The sequence below is a fragment of the Lepidochelys olivacea genome (genome assembly GCF_965140295.1).
Source record: "Lepidochelys olivacea isolate rLepOli2 genome assembly, chromosome: 18".
In the NCBI taxonomy this organism is placed as follows: domain Eukaryota; kingdom Metazoa; phylum Chordata; order Testudines; family Cheloniidae; genus Lepidochelys; species Lepidochelys olivacea.
In genome coordinates this window covers 17,351,279-17,367,350 of record NC_140428.1, presented here as the reverse complement: position 1 = coordinate 17,367,350, position 16,072 = coordinate 17,351,279, and the positions used below count along the sequence as shown (strand labels likewise).

At 36.7% G+C, this 16,072-nt stretch overlaps 1 protein-coding gene across 3 annotated transcripts in view; it reads left to right on the top strand.

The window, feature by feature from the left end:
- PRDM2 (PR/SET domain 2) overlaps positions 1–16,072 on the top strand; it is a gene marked incomplete at its 3' end in the record, with an annotated part of 120,018 nt that overhangs the window by 5,030 nt on the left and 98,916 nt on the right. For 2 of the 3 annotated variants that reach the window (XM_084651387.1, XM_084651391.1), the window contains exon 2: positions 10,649–10,722. In XM_084651387.1, the coding sequence (XP_084507513.1) occupies positions 10,714–10,722 (9 nt within the window). In that variant the 5' untranslated portion in view covers positions 10,649–10,713. Of the gene's footprint in view, positions 1–3,493; positions 3,562–10,648; positions 10,723–16,072 lie in introns of all 3 variants that reach the window. The other variant, XM_084651388.1, reaches the window with a different exon arrangement.

The window sequence follows — 16,072 nt, the reverse complement described above, 5'->3', positions numbered from 1 at the left end:
AAACTTGCTTACTTATGGTTTCTGTGGGATCACTGATTGCTTTTGTTTTGACAGTCCGGAATGACTGAAAATGTCTTTGTAATTAAGCTCCCACAGACAATGCTAATTGTTTCTATTTTTTTAAAAGGTCTGGATTTAAAAAAGCCTCTTACGGTTAACATCAATTAAGATATTTCTACAAGCCTTATTTCACTGAATTTGTTCAAAATTGTTATATAGCTTAAAAATACCTCAATATTAAATAGTAGGAATAAAAATGGAAATATGACTATCCTTTTTCTTAATTAAAATTGTTTATGTGGTATAATTAAAAAAAAAACACCTTTTCTGGTCAGAAGTGATGGAAAATCGCACTGTATGACTTGAGTTCTTTTTCATCTTCTGTCACTGATTTTCAGTCTGAGCTGGGGCAAGTCATACAAACTGTCTGTACCTGGTTTTCAATGTCTAAAATGGGAGTAATCTTTGTCTGTTTTTCCGATCTATAAATTGGGGGTAGAAGTCCTAAAGAATTTCCACATGTACAAAGATGATTAATATTGTTTATATAATCAGAATTTACCCTATTTAGTTTAAACTTAGAACTTTTGCTAAACATACTATAAAATCTAGATAAAATATGCTCTGCAAATACAGTTTTTGTGCTGGATGACTTTTGTTTATTTCTTAACTTTATTCCATCTATGGTGTGTTTTTCTTTTTTTAATATAATATATCTTTTAATCATAAGCTTTGCAAGTAGAATTCAGAACAAGGCCAAAGTATTTTGTCTGTAAATTAAGCCAGTGTTCTATTTCAGAGCTACTGCAATGCTTTCTCTTCTAAGGATGTCATGCATAGCTTCCTCAAAATAAACATAACTTGTTGACTAAGACTGAATGTTTCTAAACAGGTTTTTCTGAAACTCAAATCAAGGTTATGAGATGCAGCAATTCTTGTTTTACTTATAACTGTTTATTTTCCAGTCAATTTTGTAACTAGTGAAGGGACCTAGTAATTCTGTAGAATTTAATCTTGTGGCAGGTTTTGATTCGAAGCAACTATTACTCAGCAATACTTCCTTTAAATTAGTTTTAAAAAAATTCAGAGATTGCTGTATTAGTGAGAGTGCTACCTGGAAAATGCTTGGCAAACCCTTTCATTCAGGACTTTTGTATTTCAGGTGGACCTCGGGGTATCTTTTATAGACTTACTTAAAACTGTTTATAAAAAGACTGAAGACTATTTTTAGGCTTGCGCATCAAGTTCAGAACCTAGTGGTTTTTGTTTTTTTGTTTGTTTTTGTTCTGTTTTGTATATGGTAAAGAACAATGTAGCAGGGATTCTTGTAGCCAACTTCCTCCCACCCATATAGTGAGTGAGAATTGGGAGCCAGGGCATTCTATCAAATTCCTCTCTACCAGCATGTGAGGTAAGAGTCCCACTCCTTTAGTTCCTGGGGAGTGCCTATAAAAGGGCATCCCTCCCTAGGAGGGCCGAATAGCAGGGGCCATAATTTCTTTACTGCAGGTGTCCAACTGACATCACCATCTGTTGGCTTTTGGTGTGTTTTGTTTAAAGAGGACTTGGCAATTTGTAGAGGAGGTGAAGTGACTGAAGTTGAAGGTCAGAAAAAAATGGAATAATCGGGGACTGACTTATTGCTATTATATAGGCTTTTTAATTACAATTACACTAGAAATATAAGAGCTAAAGCAGAACATAAACAGGGACTTTTGGAAATAAAGCAAAACAATTAGTAATACTTATAAAATCATTGAAAATATTTTGATCTAGAAGAAACTTATGATCGGAGTGGGGCAGAAGGATGATAGTGAACCAATGAAAAGAACAAAAACAAAAAGAAACAAAACTTTTGGGCAGAGGCTAAAAAACCCCAAATGGAGAAAGCCATGAACTAAGTACCTGGACAAAATGGGCAATGGCAAGGAATTAATATTTATTTTAAAAGTAAAATATAATAGATACATAAAAATATAACATAACATGAGCTTAGACCTGTGCTAAGCATCCTGACTGCTTTGCCTGTTTGTTGCATTACTTTTCTCCTCTCATCTTCTGTCCTCTCTTTTGAGATTGTAAACTCTTTGGGGCAAATATAGTATCATGTTTGAAAAGTGCCTAGCACTTTGCAGGTGGTACCACAAAACAGATAAACAGTAATAATTTTAGAGACTAACAAATTTATTGGATGAAGTGGGTTTTAGCCCAGAAAAGCTTATGCCCAAATAAATTTTAGTCTCTAAGGTGCCAGAAGTACTCCTTGTTTTTTTTGCTGATACAGACTAACATGGCTACCACTCTGAAACCAGTAATAATTTTGGCTCTGATGCATTCTCCACCAGAGAGAGAGACAATAGCCTTCAAGTATAGTGTTTCTGTAGGAGAGATAAAAATGTAATTCCCTGAGGGAATGAGTCTGAACAATATTATAAAACATTTCAGCAGAGGGTACAGAATTTACAGTGAAACTGCCTTTTTAGTTTAATTTCTCCAGCTCTTTGTTCAATATTTATATTTATCCCTTCCTTGAAATGGTTAATAGGAACAGTTCATCTTTATCCAGATAATTTTAAGGGTTTCTGGGGTTAATGAGATGGAGATAAGTGTTTGTTTTTCTCGTACCTCTTGTCAGTTTGCATTGTGTAAAATAAAAATAAAGCAATTCCCCCCAAAACCCCCACCCAGAGTCCTATTTGGAACTCTTAATTTTTAGACATGTATTTACTTTGCACTGCAGTGTTTTTTGCTACAGAAGCATGCAATAATATGAAACATACCATATAAAAGATTATGCACCCCCTCAAAAGGAAAAGGACCTGTTTGCTCAAACTGCTTAATTGGAGACTTTCCCTCTGATGTTTAACCACATACGGGCCCCTCAGTCTGCCTTCTCTGTTCAGGGAATGCAGTGCTCCTACTGAGGAAAAAGTGATGGTATTCTACAACATTCTCCACGTTTTTTCCTTTTTTAAATTTAGCAACAGTGAGAGAGATGTTGGCACAACCGCCCATGCCATTGCACTTCCCATTAGAGCATTGTGGGGGTGGGAAGAAGAGAATATTATACCTAATATGCAACTAATACTAATAAATGTGAAATAATATCTGAGAATACTGCAAATTTTGGGGCAGTCTGTTCCTTCTTCATCATTTGTAAGGTTTTATTGAAAATGCAAACCTAGCCAATATTACCCATTTTAAGAATAAACAAGAAAAACTACGAAGTTGAAAAATAAATTTCTTCACAAAGCAGCTATCCTATAGGATATTGGAAAAAACTCTCAGCCTAGGTAAGAGTTAAGTAAAAAAACCAAAAAAAACCCCCAATTGTGTTGGGTTTTCTCAACTAAGGCAACTTAAGCTTCCATCTGGAGTTCCTTAACTATTCCTTGGTTCAGAAATACCCTGAATTGTAAAACAAATACTGTTTGTTTGAGGATACTCCTCAACTAAGTCATATTATCATTCTTTTATTTTTGCATGTGGATAGCTTTTTCAATCTGCAGGACACCGTTCACACGAGAGAACAGTCTCTTCCTTGAAGAGCTTGCAGTTCAGGTTGGTTATTTCAGTGGTATGTGAAATTGTCACTTTGGAGAAGGAGGGCAAAAAGCCTTATATGTGACATTCATGATTGGTCCTGGGAAGCAAAACACCTTGTGCCCTATATTAAATCATGCTCAATATAGGATTTTACCCTTCTTTGGGGTGGGAGATGTGAATAAGTAGTTTTAGCAGATTTCACATTACTTACTTAGTGCTGTAAATGATGTGATATTGAAAGAAAATAAAAGTTCACATCCTCTTAAAAACACAAATAACTGGCAAAGAGGTAGCTGTTTCAAGCTTTTGTGGGTGTAAGTTAAAGGGAGCAGTTAGAGATGATACAGAGAAGAAAATAGGAGGGGAGTGTAGGATGAAATGAAAGAAGAGATGGGAACAGGCACAGAATTAAAGAGGCTTGAAGGTCAGGACAAATGGTTATGGAGAAGAGACAAACGTAGAAGGAGAGGAGATGCTGATTTTCCTTGCAGTTTCCAAAAAGTGGGTCAAATTCTGATCTCAGTTACACCAGTGCAAAGCTAGAATAACTCAATGGATTAATTTATACTGTTGTAACTGAGAGCAAAATTTGGCCTAACCATACTTAACAATCTTCTTTTGCATTGATGAGCCCACTGTTTTAAAAAGAAAATGATTGCTTGGGCATGAGTGTTTCACCTTTCTCACACATTTTTACAGTTGAGCCTGTATTTAGTTTTCTAAAAGTTCCTTGTGGTAAGAGAGTCTTGATTTAAAGATGGAAAAACAACCAGTATTAAGGCCAACCAACAAAACATCCTAGTTTATCTTTCTATGACCTTCATTTCCCCTTATTCTGTATGGATGAGAGAGTAAAGTTTAAATGGTAGGTTTCACAGTAGCAGCCGTGTTAGTCTGTATTCGCAAAAAGAAAAGGAGTACCTGTGGCACCTTAGACTAACCACTTGATTTGAGCATAAGCTTTCGTGAGCGACAGCTCACTTCATCGGATGCATTCAGTGGAAGTTTAAATGATGCTTCTGAGAATGTTTAAAAGGTGAACTTCAAAGGGAAACTCAGTATTGAATTGAGCCTTGAAATTTGTACTGAATTGTATAATGGGGAGTTTGGGGGAATTGACACTGAAATCTAGCCTTATCTCAGTTCTGAGTTTCTCTTTGCAGTTCACCTTTCACATAGCTTTTAAAAATTAAGGGGGGTTACACATTCTTCCCAGATCTAGTGGAGAGAACATTTCACAGTCATATGGCCATAATGGAAAATAATGGTGGACCATAGTAGTTTTTACTGACAATACAGTAGAAAAAGAAGTAGTCAAACCTTTTTTTCACAGTAATGATGGTTTGACAATAAATATGTTTCTGATGCACTGTAATTTTATGGTAATTTAACACTGCTCTGATTATTTAGCAGAATGAATTGGGAAGCAGTCGTGTAATGAATCAGTTCACTTTGATCTCTCAGTATTGTTTTATGGCAGTAGTATGCTCCTCTTGGTAGAGCAGTGGATTTAAAATCTCAGGCTGCATTAGGTAGGGTTGAATTGCTGTAACCTAGTGTGAGAATAGCGACTGCTGTAGGTTTCAGCAGTTAATTTCTTTTATCAATGTTGCTGGGAAAAGTGAAGAGATAATACCACTTAGTCAGAGGGCAGTTGTAATTGCAGCTGCTGAAGAATGTGAAAATTGTTAATTTAAAGATGTGTGGCTGGAAAAGGGGCATATGACAATTATAAATGTGTTCACTGATTGTCTGCTACACTGTTAATATCTTGCCATGTAATGGAGATAGAAGAAATGTTAAATTATCCTTTTGTGTGTGTTACTAGTAGAGAGAATTTTTTTTTTTTGCCATCTGGTGAACAAAGGCAAATATATGATATACCAAAGGTCTGTACATCTCACAGTTAATGTCTAGGCAGGCTGTTCTGCAGTATTGAATTATTTCTTGTTTTTTTTACTTGAAGGAGGGCATTCTTATTGAATTCTTAAGCCATTCTTGTATTTCTCCCATGTTAATTTTTATGTAGTGGCAGCACCCTTTCTGCTGCTAGTCATCGCAGTGATTGCTTAATGCTAGTCAGAGTACACGGACTGCTACATTTAAGGACTTACATGTTAAACAAAGGACAAGTTATATAATGTCACTTCTGGTTTGAGGAATTTATTATGTTGGTATCAGGTTACAGCGTCCTTAAATATTTTCCAGTTTTTAATGCTTGCATTGTATCAGTTTGCCAGCAACGTTTGATCAGTTGTTTTTGGTGAAAGACTGAAATCTACTGAGCAGCTGCTGTAGGTTTATCCTATAATAAATATAACGATTTAAGATATTTTTCAAGCATACAGCTTAACCAGTAACGAATACAATATTAATTTAACAAAGTTTAATTTTGGAATCATTCTTGTATCTGGCCTCACCTTCCATAATTACAATGTATTTGCAGTTTTCTTGATTTGATCAGCCTGTTGCTGTTATCCTGTCTCCTGATCAGCAGCATCAAATGGGTAATATGGAGTTTTTAAAACTTGAAAGTGACTCTTAAACCCCTTTTGGAAGTTAATTTCATTTTTATTAATAAAGATATTTTACAAGGATCTGGGGTTTTTTTTTTGGTTTCTTTGCAAGTCATTTAACAACCACCTGGAGAATTAACTAGGTGGCCATTAAATGTCCAGAAAACTGTCTGGGCGGTGAACCTTATTGCTTTAATTATAGCTGTTTGTTGTAAAGGAATCTGGATTTCCTTCCAAATTCCGATTTGTTCATATACTACTTGTTAATGATTATGTATTCTAGCATCTAGAAATAGGATCAGAAATGAATGTTATGAACATGAATTAGCAAAAATAGAATGTTTGAGATACAGCCATAATTTAGAGTACAGTAATTGATATGGACACTTTTGACATTTTTTTCATTTCCAGTAGTATAGCCAATGTCTAAATATTCTATTCTGGACTGTGTTATTGATTAAGCTTACCTGATGGATACAACTGTATGTTACTGTTGAATGAAAACACGGTCAGCTAAAATATCTATTTTACCTCTTCCTAATCTGTTACAGCAGTTCATGTGAGATTTTTTTCCATAGTAATAACACAGTTGTAGTCTATTATCATTTTTCAAATATTTCCTTTTAGTGTGTTTGTGCTAATTGGAATCTGGTATGTCAGGATTCTCTTGATCATAAATAAAGGTGATGTGATTTCCCTTATTTTTTCTTAATTTTTATTTATGTAATGATTTGTGAATTTAGTTCAAAAATTATCCTATATGTGGTGTAAGTCATTTTATCTGATTATGTAGTTAGGTCCTGATCCTGCGAACATTTACATATGTTGAGTAAGGCTTTGTCTACACTAGCACTTTTGCTGGCAAAACTTTGTTAGTCGGGGTGTGAAAAAAACACCCCCCGACTGACATAAATTTCACCAACAAAAGTGTCGGTGTGGATAGCGCTATGTTAGCGGGAGATGCTCTCCCACCAACGTAGCTACCGCCACTTGTTGGGGGTGGCTTAATTGTGCCCGCAGGAGAGCTCTCTCCTACCAGCATAGAGTGGCTACATGGGAGACCTTACAGCGGCACAGCTTGCAGTGGTACAGCTGTGCTGCTGTAAAGTCTGTAGTGTAGACATAGCCTAACTTTACATATCAGTAATCCCTTTGTATTCAGCGAGACTTTGTACATGCACAAGTGTTTGCAGAACCAGGGTCTTTCATTTTATTCGGTTTTCTAATTTTTAAATCTTTTTTGGCTGCCTAGTGGAAGTTGAACATTACGTTGTTGCTGTTAAAAAAAACAAAAACAAAAAAAAAAACAAAAAAACTTGTGTTTTGTGTCCCGATACTATCCTTTCTGTAGGTGTAAAGGGAGCCAAGTGACTGTCTAGGAGATTATATTTAATAGTCTTTATTCTTTTTCATAATGAATATCAATACGTTTTTGTGAGATAAGTTAATTACATTCTCTTCTAGCAGTTTAACAGTGAAATACACTAATTACAAAGTCTTGTCAAATACAGCAAGATACAAAACTGAAAAAGATTTAAGAAAAATTCTCAAATCTCTTTCCATTATAGATGGGACTTGTAACAAAAGTAGTTAAAAAAATTTAACCACCAAATTTCAGTAGGTATCGCTATAAAATCAAATTCTATCTATACTTATGCTTTAGGCTTAATTTTATTTTCTCTTCTAGTTTTCTGCCTTGAAGGTACCTAGTTCTTGACTTTGGTACCTTGTTGTAGTAGTTTCAAAAGTAGCTAATAGCTACTGTGTATGTTCAGGAAACTGTCCACAAAAATAATATATACATTTTTTTTTTAAAAAAAGAAAGCAGTACATTGAAGTTCACTGTCTTCTCCTCATATTGTTAGAGAATTGTCAAGAAGTGTAGACAGCCAGCTTTTTAAAAAGTTTAATAAAACATTTCTATTAATATTTAGTTTTATAAAGATTTTCTTAAAAATACCATGACCATTTTGTGTGTGCTGGATTTAAATACACCTTTATAGTGTTCTCAGTGTCATAGAATTAAATTAGTATATGAAAACCAGGGAGAAAACTGGCTAGCTCCATTGTCCAGCTAGAACAAAGTTAAAAAATTAAATATCGTAAAGTGAATTAGATGTTTACAGTTATTTTCAGTGTTAATAGTGTGTCTATGATTACCTTAACACAGGTAAGAGAGCTTTTTTTTAGAAATGATTTTAATCTGACAGTTTTCATTTAGCATCTACCCCTCAATGCGTACGCTTTGTTTACACTTATTTTCAGTCCATGTCAAATAACCATTGTTCAGTGGGTGAGAAAGTGGTGCTGATGTAAGTATTCCTTTTTCAGGGAATGTTTTTATTCCTCATTATTTGCATTAATGGCTCTACAGTTTCATAGATAAATCAATTCAAAAGGTGTTCCCTATGCATTCAGTTTTGAATTTTAGGAACATTTACTGGTATTGTGTCCAGATTGTTCCAGCTCAACAAGATCGAACACAAATGCTAACGTATCTGTTTTACAAAACAAAACCATGCTCTTTATATCAGGAATTTCTCTTGGTGTTGAAGCAAGATATTGTGAAAACAAGACTTTTATTTTACTAAAAATATAAAAAATTGAGTCTTTCACACCGCAAAATGTTTTGAGTCCTATATTAGTCCACAATATTTTATCTATAAATTGACTTAGATATGGATACATAGCCCAATGGAACAGTTAATAAGTACTTAAGCAGCGATGCTGCTAAAGTACTCTCAAACTTTTTTATGATATAGGCTGCATGTTAACATAGAAGTTTGTCATACTGTCTACTTTTGCTTTACATATGATCACCCCCTCCGTGTAATAAGCCATCTTTCCATTAGTAAGTCTCCATGGAACCCTAGCAGTCCATAAATCATATTTCAGGAACCTCTTGAGTAAAGCATTTAAGTAACAGTATCTAAAGTAAAAACTACAATATTCAGGAAGGAGAGGCAAGTAAATGTATCAAAGCTGAGGGCAGTATGGGAGGCCCCTGAAGAAAGACTGTGATAAAACATAAGAATATGAACCTCAGCCAAAAGGCTAGGGACCAAAGGGACATATTGATGTCACTGCAGGACTTAACAAAATCAAAATGTTGATGCCATTTGGGAGCTGCTGAAAATAGAAATGAAAAGCGTTGAGTCTTATCTATTTTTCTTGGATCTCATTGGTGCTGCCAATCTGGAAAGTCAAATTTTTGGGTCAAGGAAAGTTGTGAACATATTGGGACTGAACATGAAAATGAAATGTTTTTGAATGATTTGTGCCTGCTTGATGGGTGTGCTGAAATCTTTTGGAATATCTTAGTTAAAGTTCCAAAAAGAGGTCCTTTCTTCAAACGTCAGAGTTATTCGAAATTCAGGGGCTGATCCTGCAACTGGCTCTGTTCAGACCGAGACCTATACCTGTGGAGCAAGTTGCCAGATTTAGGTTGGATAGTTTCCCAGCCTTTTGTCTAAACGTAAGTGTAGTAAGTGGATTGTAGGCCAAAACGAGTTATTCATAGAGGACTAGAATACAGTAAGAGGTTCTCTTTTCAAGGAAAGTTTTTCTTTCATTATAATTCATATGATCCTCTATTCTTAAGAAATCATCATGGGTATATACATGACAATACTTGCTATGTTATGAGGCATTTCAACTTTTTGCGGATACAGACTAACACGGCTGCTACTCGGAACTTTCAACTTTTGTATAATTCAGAGAAGTGAGGAATTACTAGTAATTTATTTTGAGTGTTTTGCTAAAACACATTTTAAATTGTAATTTTAACATTATTTAGCCCAAGCATTTGAAAATATGCATTGTTAATATAACGGTATTAGTGATTGTTATCTTGCTTAAGAAAACTGAAGCCAGGAAAGTAACAGGAAAAACTGTATTTTCATAAAATCCGTTAGCAGTGTAGACACCAGTTAATCTCCAAGAGAAATAACGTGGTACGGTATATTTAATTTACTGCGTGGTACTAAACGATATTCATGTAACAATTACAATGTACTTGCAATAATGCTTCCTTGTACATAAATAACAGCAAATAACTACAATTTAAGGTGTAGTGTTCTCCTGGTAAATATAGACACAAGTCATTGGGGCCCCAAATTTAATTTATAGATGTGTATTATTTGTGGAAACATGCTTTTTCAAACCTGGGGCCTTTAATGTAAACTGTGCAGCTAAGTCCTTTCAAACTGCTACCTGTGGGGGTAAGCATCATGACTGTGTAGCTTAACTAAAATAAATCACTAAATTAGACTAATTCTTCAGCAATGCTTTCTATTGCAAAATGCTAACAGAGCTAATTTGTTTATAAAAACTGTTAAATCAATGTCAGTCATCTGAATACAGCTTGTTTCAGCTTTAAAAGATGCCGTAGAAAAATCAGTGATAAAAACCTTTCTTTGGGTTTTAAGATTAAATTTGAATCAGTTATAATGACAATGTAGCAGTCTGAAGCAGATTTGATATAAAGTAATAAGCTTCTTTTTGATAAGCCCCTCTCTACAGATCTTTATGTAGTTTCAAATCACTGTAGGTAGGCGTGTATTACAATTGTCTGTTTTTCTTTTTAGGGCTCATGTAATCACAGGAGTTTCTTTGTTGTGTGTATCTTTTCAGAACACAACAGGAATTCAAAATGAATCAGGTGAGTTTAAATGTAAGACTTTCAAAGTACCTTATTTAGATGTTAAACTAGTTAATTATTACCAGGAATAGTAATAGTGATCCACTAGAAAGCCAAAATGTTAGTCCTGTTCTTTAAAACCTTTGATTTTTGTTAAATCTCATAGTCCTTTTCCATTCACAGTTTGGGTGTATGTGAAGTTGATCTTATTTTATTAATTTTAATTGGTTTTCCTGTGTGAACTCCTGTGTGAATCAGAAGTAAGATATTGCGGCTGGCACCACTTACAAGAAAACTCCTCCAGGAGACCCATCAGTTTGTACTTTACTTTTATCAGTTTACCTGCTTATAAGAACATTTTGAAAATTGCAGCCTTCTGTCTGTTTTCCAGTTTCAAACCCACAATCATCAGAACCTATTATGAAGACTGAAACTGATTCAAGAAGAAACCTTCACACTATTATATATCCTTAAAATCTCTTTATTCTGAAAAGTTAAGAACATACATTGAAATATAAGCATTTTTCCTTATAGCATGCCTGGATATACGAATATATTGACATGAGATTTTTGTATGTCCTGTAGTGTGGTGTTCTAAGCAGTGATACGATATATGATTTTATTTATTCTAAATTTACATGAAATCAGTAAGACTATTATATTTATGTTTGTCAGTTGTACGCACTTGGGTTATTTAAGAACACTTATGAAATAGGTAAACATTCCCTTTTAATTCTTACAAAGGCTTCTTTTTTGGACGGAGCTAAAAAAATCCCTTCTGACTGTGAATGGAAGAATAGGTTATGATACTGAAGGGATGTAATCAGTTTTTGAGTTTACTGAAAAAAATGACCCTGAGCAGATGTTTCTTGTTTCTCTGGCCAGAAACAGCCTTGGTTGTACAATGACATAAAGAACTTAGTTCTGCACCTTCTTTTTCGTTGATGTTCACTGTTCCTAGTGGCTGGCTTTATCACCTTCATGCTCTCAACATGTCATTGAGGAATAATGTAATTAATTTATCTCCATCAACATAGAACACAGGTGCTACTTCACTGAAGAACACCAGACCACTACCATTACAATGGACTAATTATAACTAATTACAGTTTGGATTTGGCTGGTGGGATTTCCCCTCTCCTGCTCCCCTTCTCCTATTATATTGTGTGGAAACAAAAAATAGATTTATAATATTTATAATAAACAGTAATATAAAAAGATCTCTACCAATGGAACTATCCAGCTTTTAAAGTAATATGGTAGTTTATGCATTAACACTTGTGCTAATGTTCTTTTGCAGTCAGGTATGGGATGGTTGGGGGAAATATCTCATCACAGGTACATGTATAATTGCAACCAGACAACTTCATTTGTGAGGTTCTTTTGCATGTACTCAGCAATATGAGAGAGGAGAACAGCTTGTTGCTGTGTAGCTGCTTGAATAGTAAGTGGTGTAGTACACTTTGGGAAATTGCTAAGATTCTGTAAGCTCCACGTTCTAGTTTTTGGTAATTGCTGTTGGTGGTTCTGCTTCTTTCCCATATTTTTCAGCAATGATTTATTTTTAGAGTTAAATATGGTTTCCACGCTCTATAAAAAAATAAATAAAAATCCTTCTGTTGAACTGCTGATATTATTTATTCAGTGCCATATGTGTGTTTGGTGTTCTGCAGTCAAATAGAGGTCCATGCCCCAAGGAGTTTTTCCTATAGTTTGAAATCTCTTTTGGTGTCTCCCACATTCAGATTTGGTCTTCAAAGTGTAGAGAGTACACATGGCTTCTTATGATTTAGTTGGCCATTCAGATTAATTATATATTTAGCATCAGCTCTGTGTTGTTGTTTTCTCTTGTAGTGCCTTTGTGATTTCATTCACTATCAACAAGTTATAGTGCCAGGTCTATATAAGAGCTGTCTTTGATGCCTGATGCCAAACATCTCTCAAGTGCCCTGTACTCATATTACTTTCATTCTTCCTATTTCTGCTTTTGGTCTAACTTAAACAACCCTCAAGTTAATTGGAGTTTTTTTCACTCACATTATGCAGAGGGACATTGTGATGCTTCCTGTGGGTACCCTTGCTCTACCAACTGCTTTAGCATGAGGAAGCTTTGTCTATGCGTGCCGTGAGTCAGCTCCCTGACTCCACCAGCCCTGGGCAACATAAGCACTTCCTCAAGAGCTTGCAGGTTCTGCTGTCACTATAGGTTAGCGCAGGGGTCAGCAACCTTCAGCATGCGGCCCATCAGGGTAATCCCCTGACAGGCCGTGAGACAGTTTGTTTACATTGTCTGTCCGCAGGCATGGCCCCATGCAGCTCCCAGTGGCTGCGGTTCGCCCTTCCCGGCCAATGGGAGCTGCGGGAAGCAGTGGGCTGCAGGGACGTGCTGGCCGCCACTTCCCGCAGCTCTCATTGGCCGGGATCGGCGAACCATGGCCACTGGGAGCTGCGTGCCTGCAGATGGTCAGCATAAACAAAATGTCTTGTGGCCTGCCAGCGGATTACCCTGATGGGCCGCGTGCCGAAGGTTGCCAACCCTTGGGTTAGCGATTGGCAAAACCCCAACCCTTGAGTGTTCAGTCCCTGTCCACTGGACTCTCACAGTAGTCAGATTCACTGCTTCCAAAGAAACAGTATACCAAAGCTTACCAGTTCAACCTCCGATTACTGCTTGGCTTAATGCTGGCATTTACATATGTTTACCATGAAATCAGGTATAAGTTTATTTAAGAAAGCATAGAAATTCAATAGTAGTAAGTAAAAGTATCGGAAACATTTGTAAAACAATCTTCATACACGTTATAGGTCCTAGAGTTAATTAACAAGATACTCTCATGTCTTTTAGAGTATTGCTCATCCAGAATCCTTGCAGCACTTTATAGCCACCCTGGCTGTGACCTCCTTTCACGAGACAAACATGCTGTCAATTTGTGTCCCAGATGAAGGATTCCATGTGTCCTTTTTGCACTCCAGATATACCAGACCAATCCTTTGTCTTTGTTCATAAACAGGACACCACATTCTCCCACCCATCTGCTGTCTGTGTCTTCCTGTAGATTTTCCACTCCCTTAATTTGCATCTGGCCCAATATGCAAATAAACAGGCATCAGTGTCAGGCATACAATACACAAATAGCCAGGCAAGGAGATAGGTGTCAGTTACCTCCTGTCTGCAAGGATCCTCTCCGAATTATGTCACCTCCCGGTAATCTGCCTTAACTCTAAGACCATAAGAACATACTTTTCAATATGGATACATAACTCCTTACATATTATTCGTACATACATTTTTGTAATGATTATTGGTAGAGACCTCACATGCCACCCTTTGTTGAACTATTATGCAGATATCTGATCCGGGGCTCCCTGTACAACACTATACACCCCTTGTGCACTCTGCCAGTTGGCGTCAAGGGTCCCTGGTCACAGACATTTGTTTTCTGGATCGCTCCATAACACTTTTGAGGTAGACATAGAAGGTGTTGTAATGAAGTAGTTTAGGTGAATAACCTATTTAAACAACAAACCTGGATCTAGCGAAGGATACTAACCTAGCGGAGGATACTAACCAAGCAGAATACGAAAACCTACAAAGGAATCTTGCAAAACTGGGTGACTGGGCAACAAAATGGCAGATGAAATTCAATGTTGATAAATGCAAAGTAATGCACATTGAAAAGCATAATCCCGACTCTACATATAAAATGATGGGATCTAAATTAGCTGTTACTTATCAAGAACGAGGTCATGGAGTCATTGTGGATAATTCTCTGAAAATAGCCACTCAGTGTGCAGCAGTAGTTCAAAAAGCAAAGAGAATGTTGGGAATCATTAAGAAACGGATAGATAATAAAACAGAAAATATCATATTGCCTCTATAAATCCCTGGTATGCCCATATTTTGAATACTGCATGCAGATGTGGTTGCCCCATCTCAAAAAAAAGATGAATTGGAATTGGAAAAGGTTCAGAAAAGGGCAGCAAAAACTATTAGGGATATGGAGCGGATTTCATATGAGGAGAGATTAATAAGACTGGGACTTTTCAGCTTGGAAAAGAGATGACGGGGGGGGGGTTATGATAGAGGTCTGTAAAATCATGACTGGTGTGGAGAAAGTAAATAAGGAAGTGTTATTTACTCCTCCATAACACAAGAACTAGGGGTCACCAAATGAAATTACTAGGCAGCAGGTTTAAAACTAACAAAGGAAGTATTTTTTCACACAATGCTCAGTCAACCTGTGGAACTCCTTACTAGAAGATGTTGTGAAGGCCAAGACTATAACAGGGTTTAAAAAAGAACTAGATAAGTTCATGGAGGATAGGTCCATCAACGGCTATTAACCAGGATAGGCAGGGATAGCCTCTGTTAGGTCCATCAACGGCTATTAACCAGGATAGGCAGGGATAGCCTCTGTTTGCCAGAAGCTGGAAATGGGTGATAGGGGATGGATCACTTGATGATTACCTGATCTGTTCATTCCCTCTGGGGCACCTGGCACTGGCCACTGTCAGAAGACAGGATACTAGGCAAGATGAACCTTTGGTCTGACCCAGTATGGCTGTTCTTATGCATGCATCTCAGACTGCATTAAGATTGTATGGAGAAGACATTGCATGCAATCTGGGATATTTGTACAGGTGGCCGTTTAAAAAAAAGGATGGGAGTATAAATTGCTTAAGTGAGCAAATGACGTATATTCTTAAATCAAATATCAAATCAGAGTTCTGCTGTGTGCATTCGCTTGTTACTAATATCCCTTCTTAGAGACCCTTTCAGAAACAGAGAAACTAACATCACTGCCAATAGGAGCTGCTGCTGCAGCAGCCAAAACGTGTACCTTTGGACAGTCTGAGAACTTCCTACAGTTTTGACTAGATTGTCTCTGCTCGAACTGGCTGTTTGCGCCAAACCCTTCTCCCCCGGCCCCCCAATCGCTTGTAGTGTCTTCACCTCCGCTTCAGGGCACCCCTGCCCATCTTGCCTTTTTCTCCCCTGCCCCTCTCAACCCTTTCTTTTCCATGGCCCCTCTTCCTTGACTTTGTATTTGGTTTGTCACCTCCTAACAGCCTTACCTTAAAAAAAATGTGGAACTAACATTTGCTGGCATCATATTGTGTGTTATACTCCTTCCCTCACCTTATGTCTGTCTTGCCTATTTAGATTATAAGCCCTTCAAGGCAGCGACTTGTGTAGAGTGCCTAGCAGAGCGGGACCCCATTCTTGATTGGGCCTTAGGCACTAACATAATAAACATGATTAATAATAATATTGCTTCAGAAATGTCTTCAGAGGTACTGTCAAGGACAGGTAGTTGGGCTCAACATTTTATTTTAACTTCAGTCTTCTGTCTGCTGTCTATATAGGATT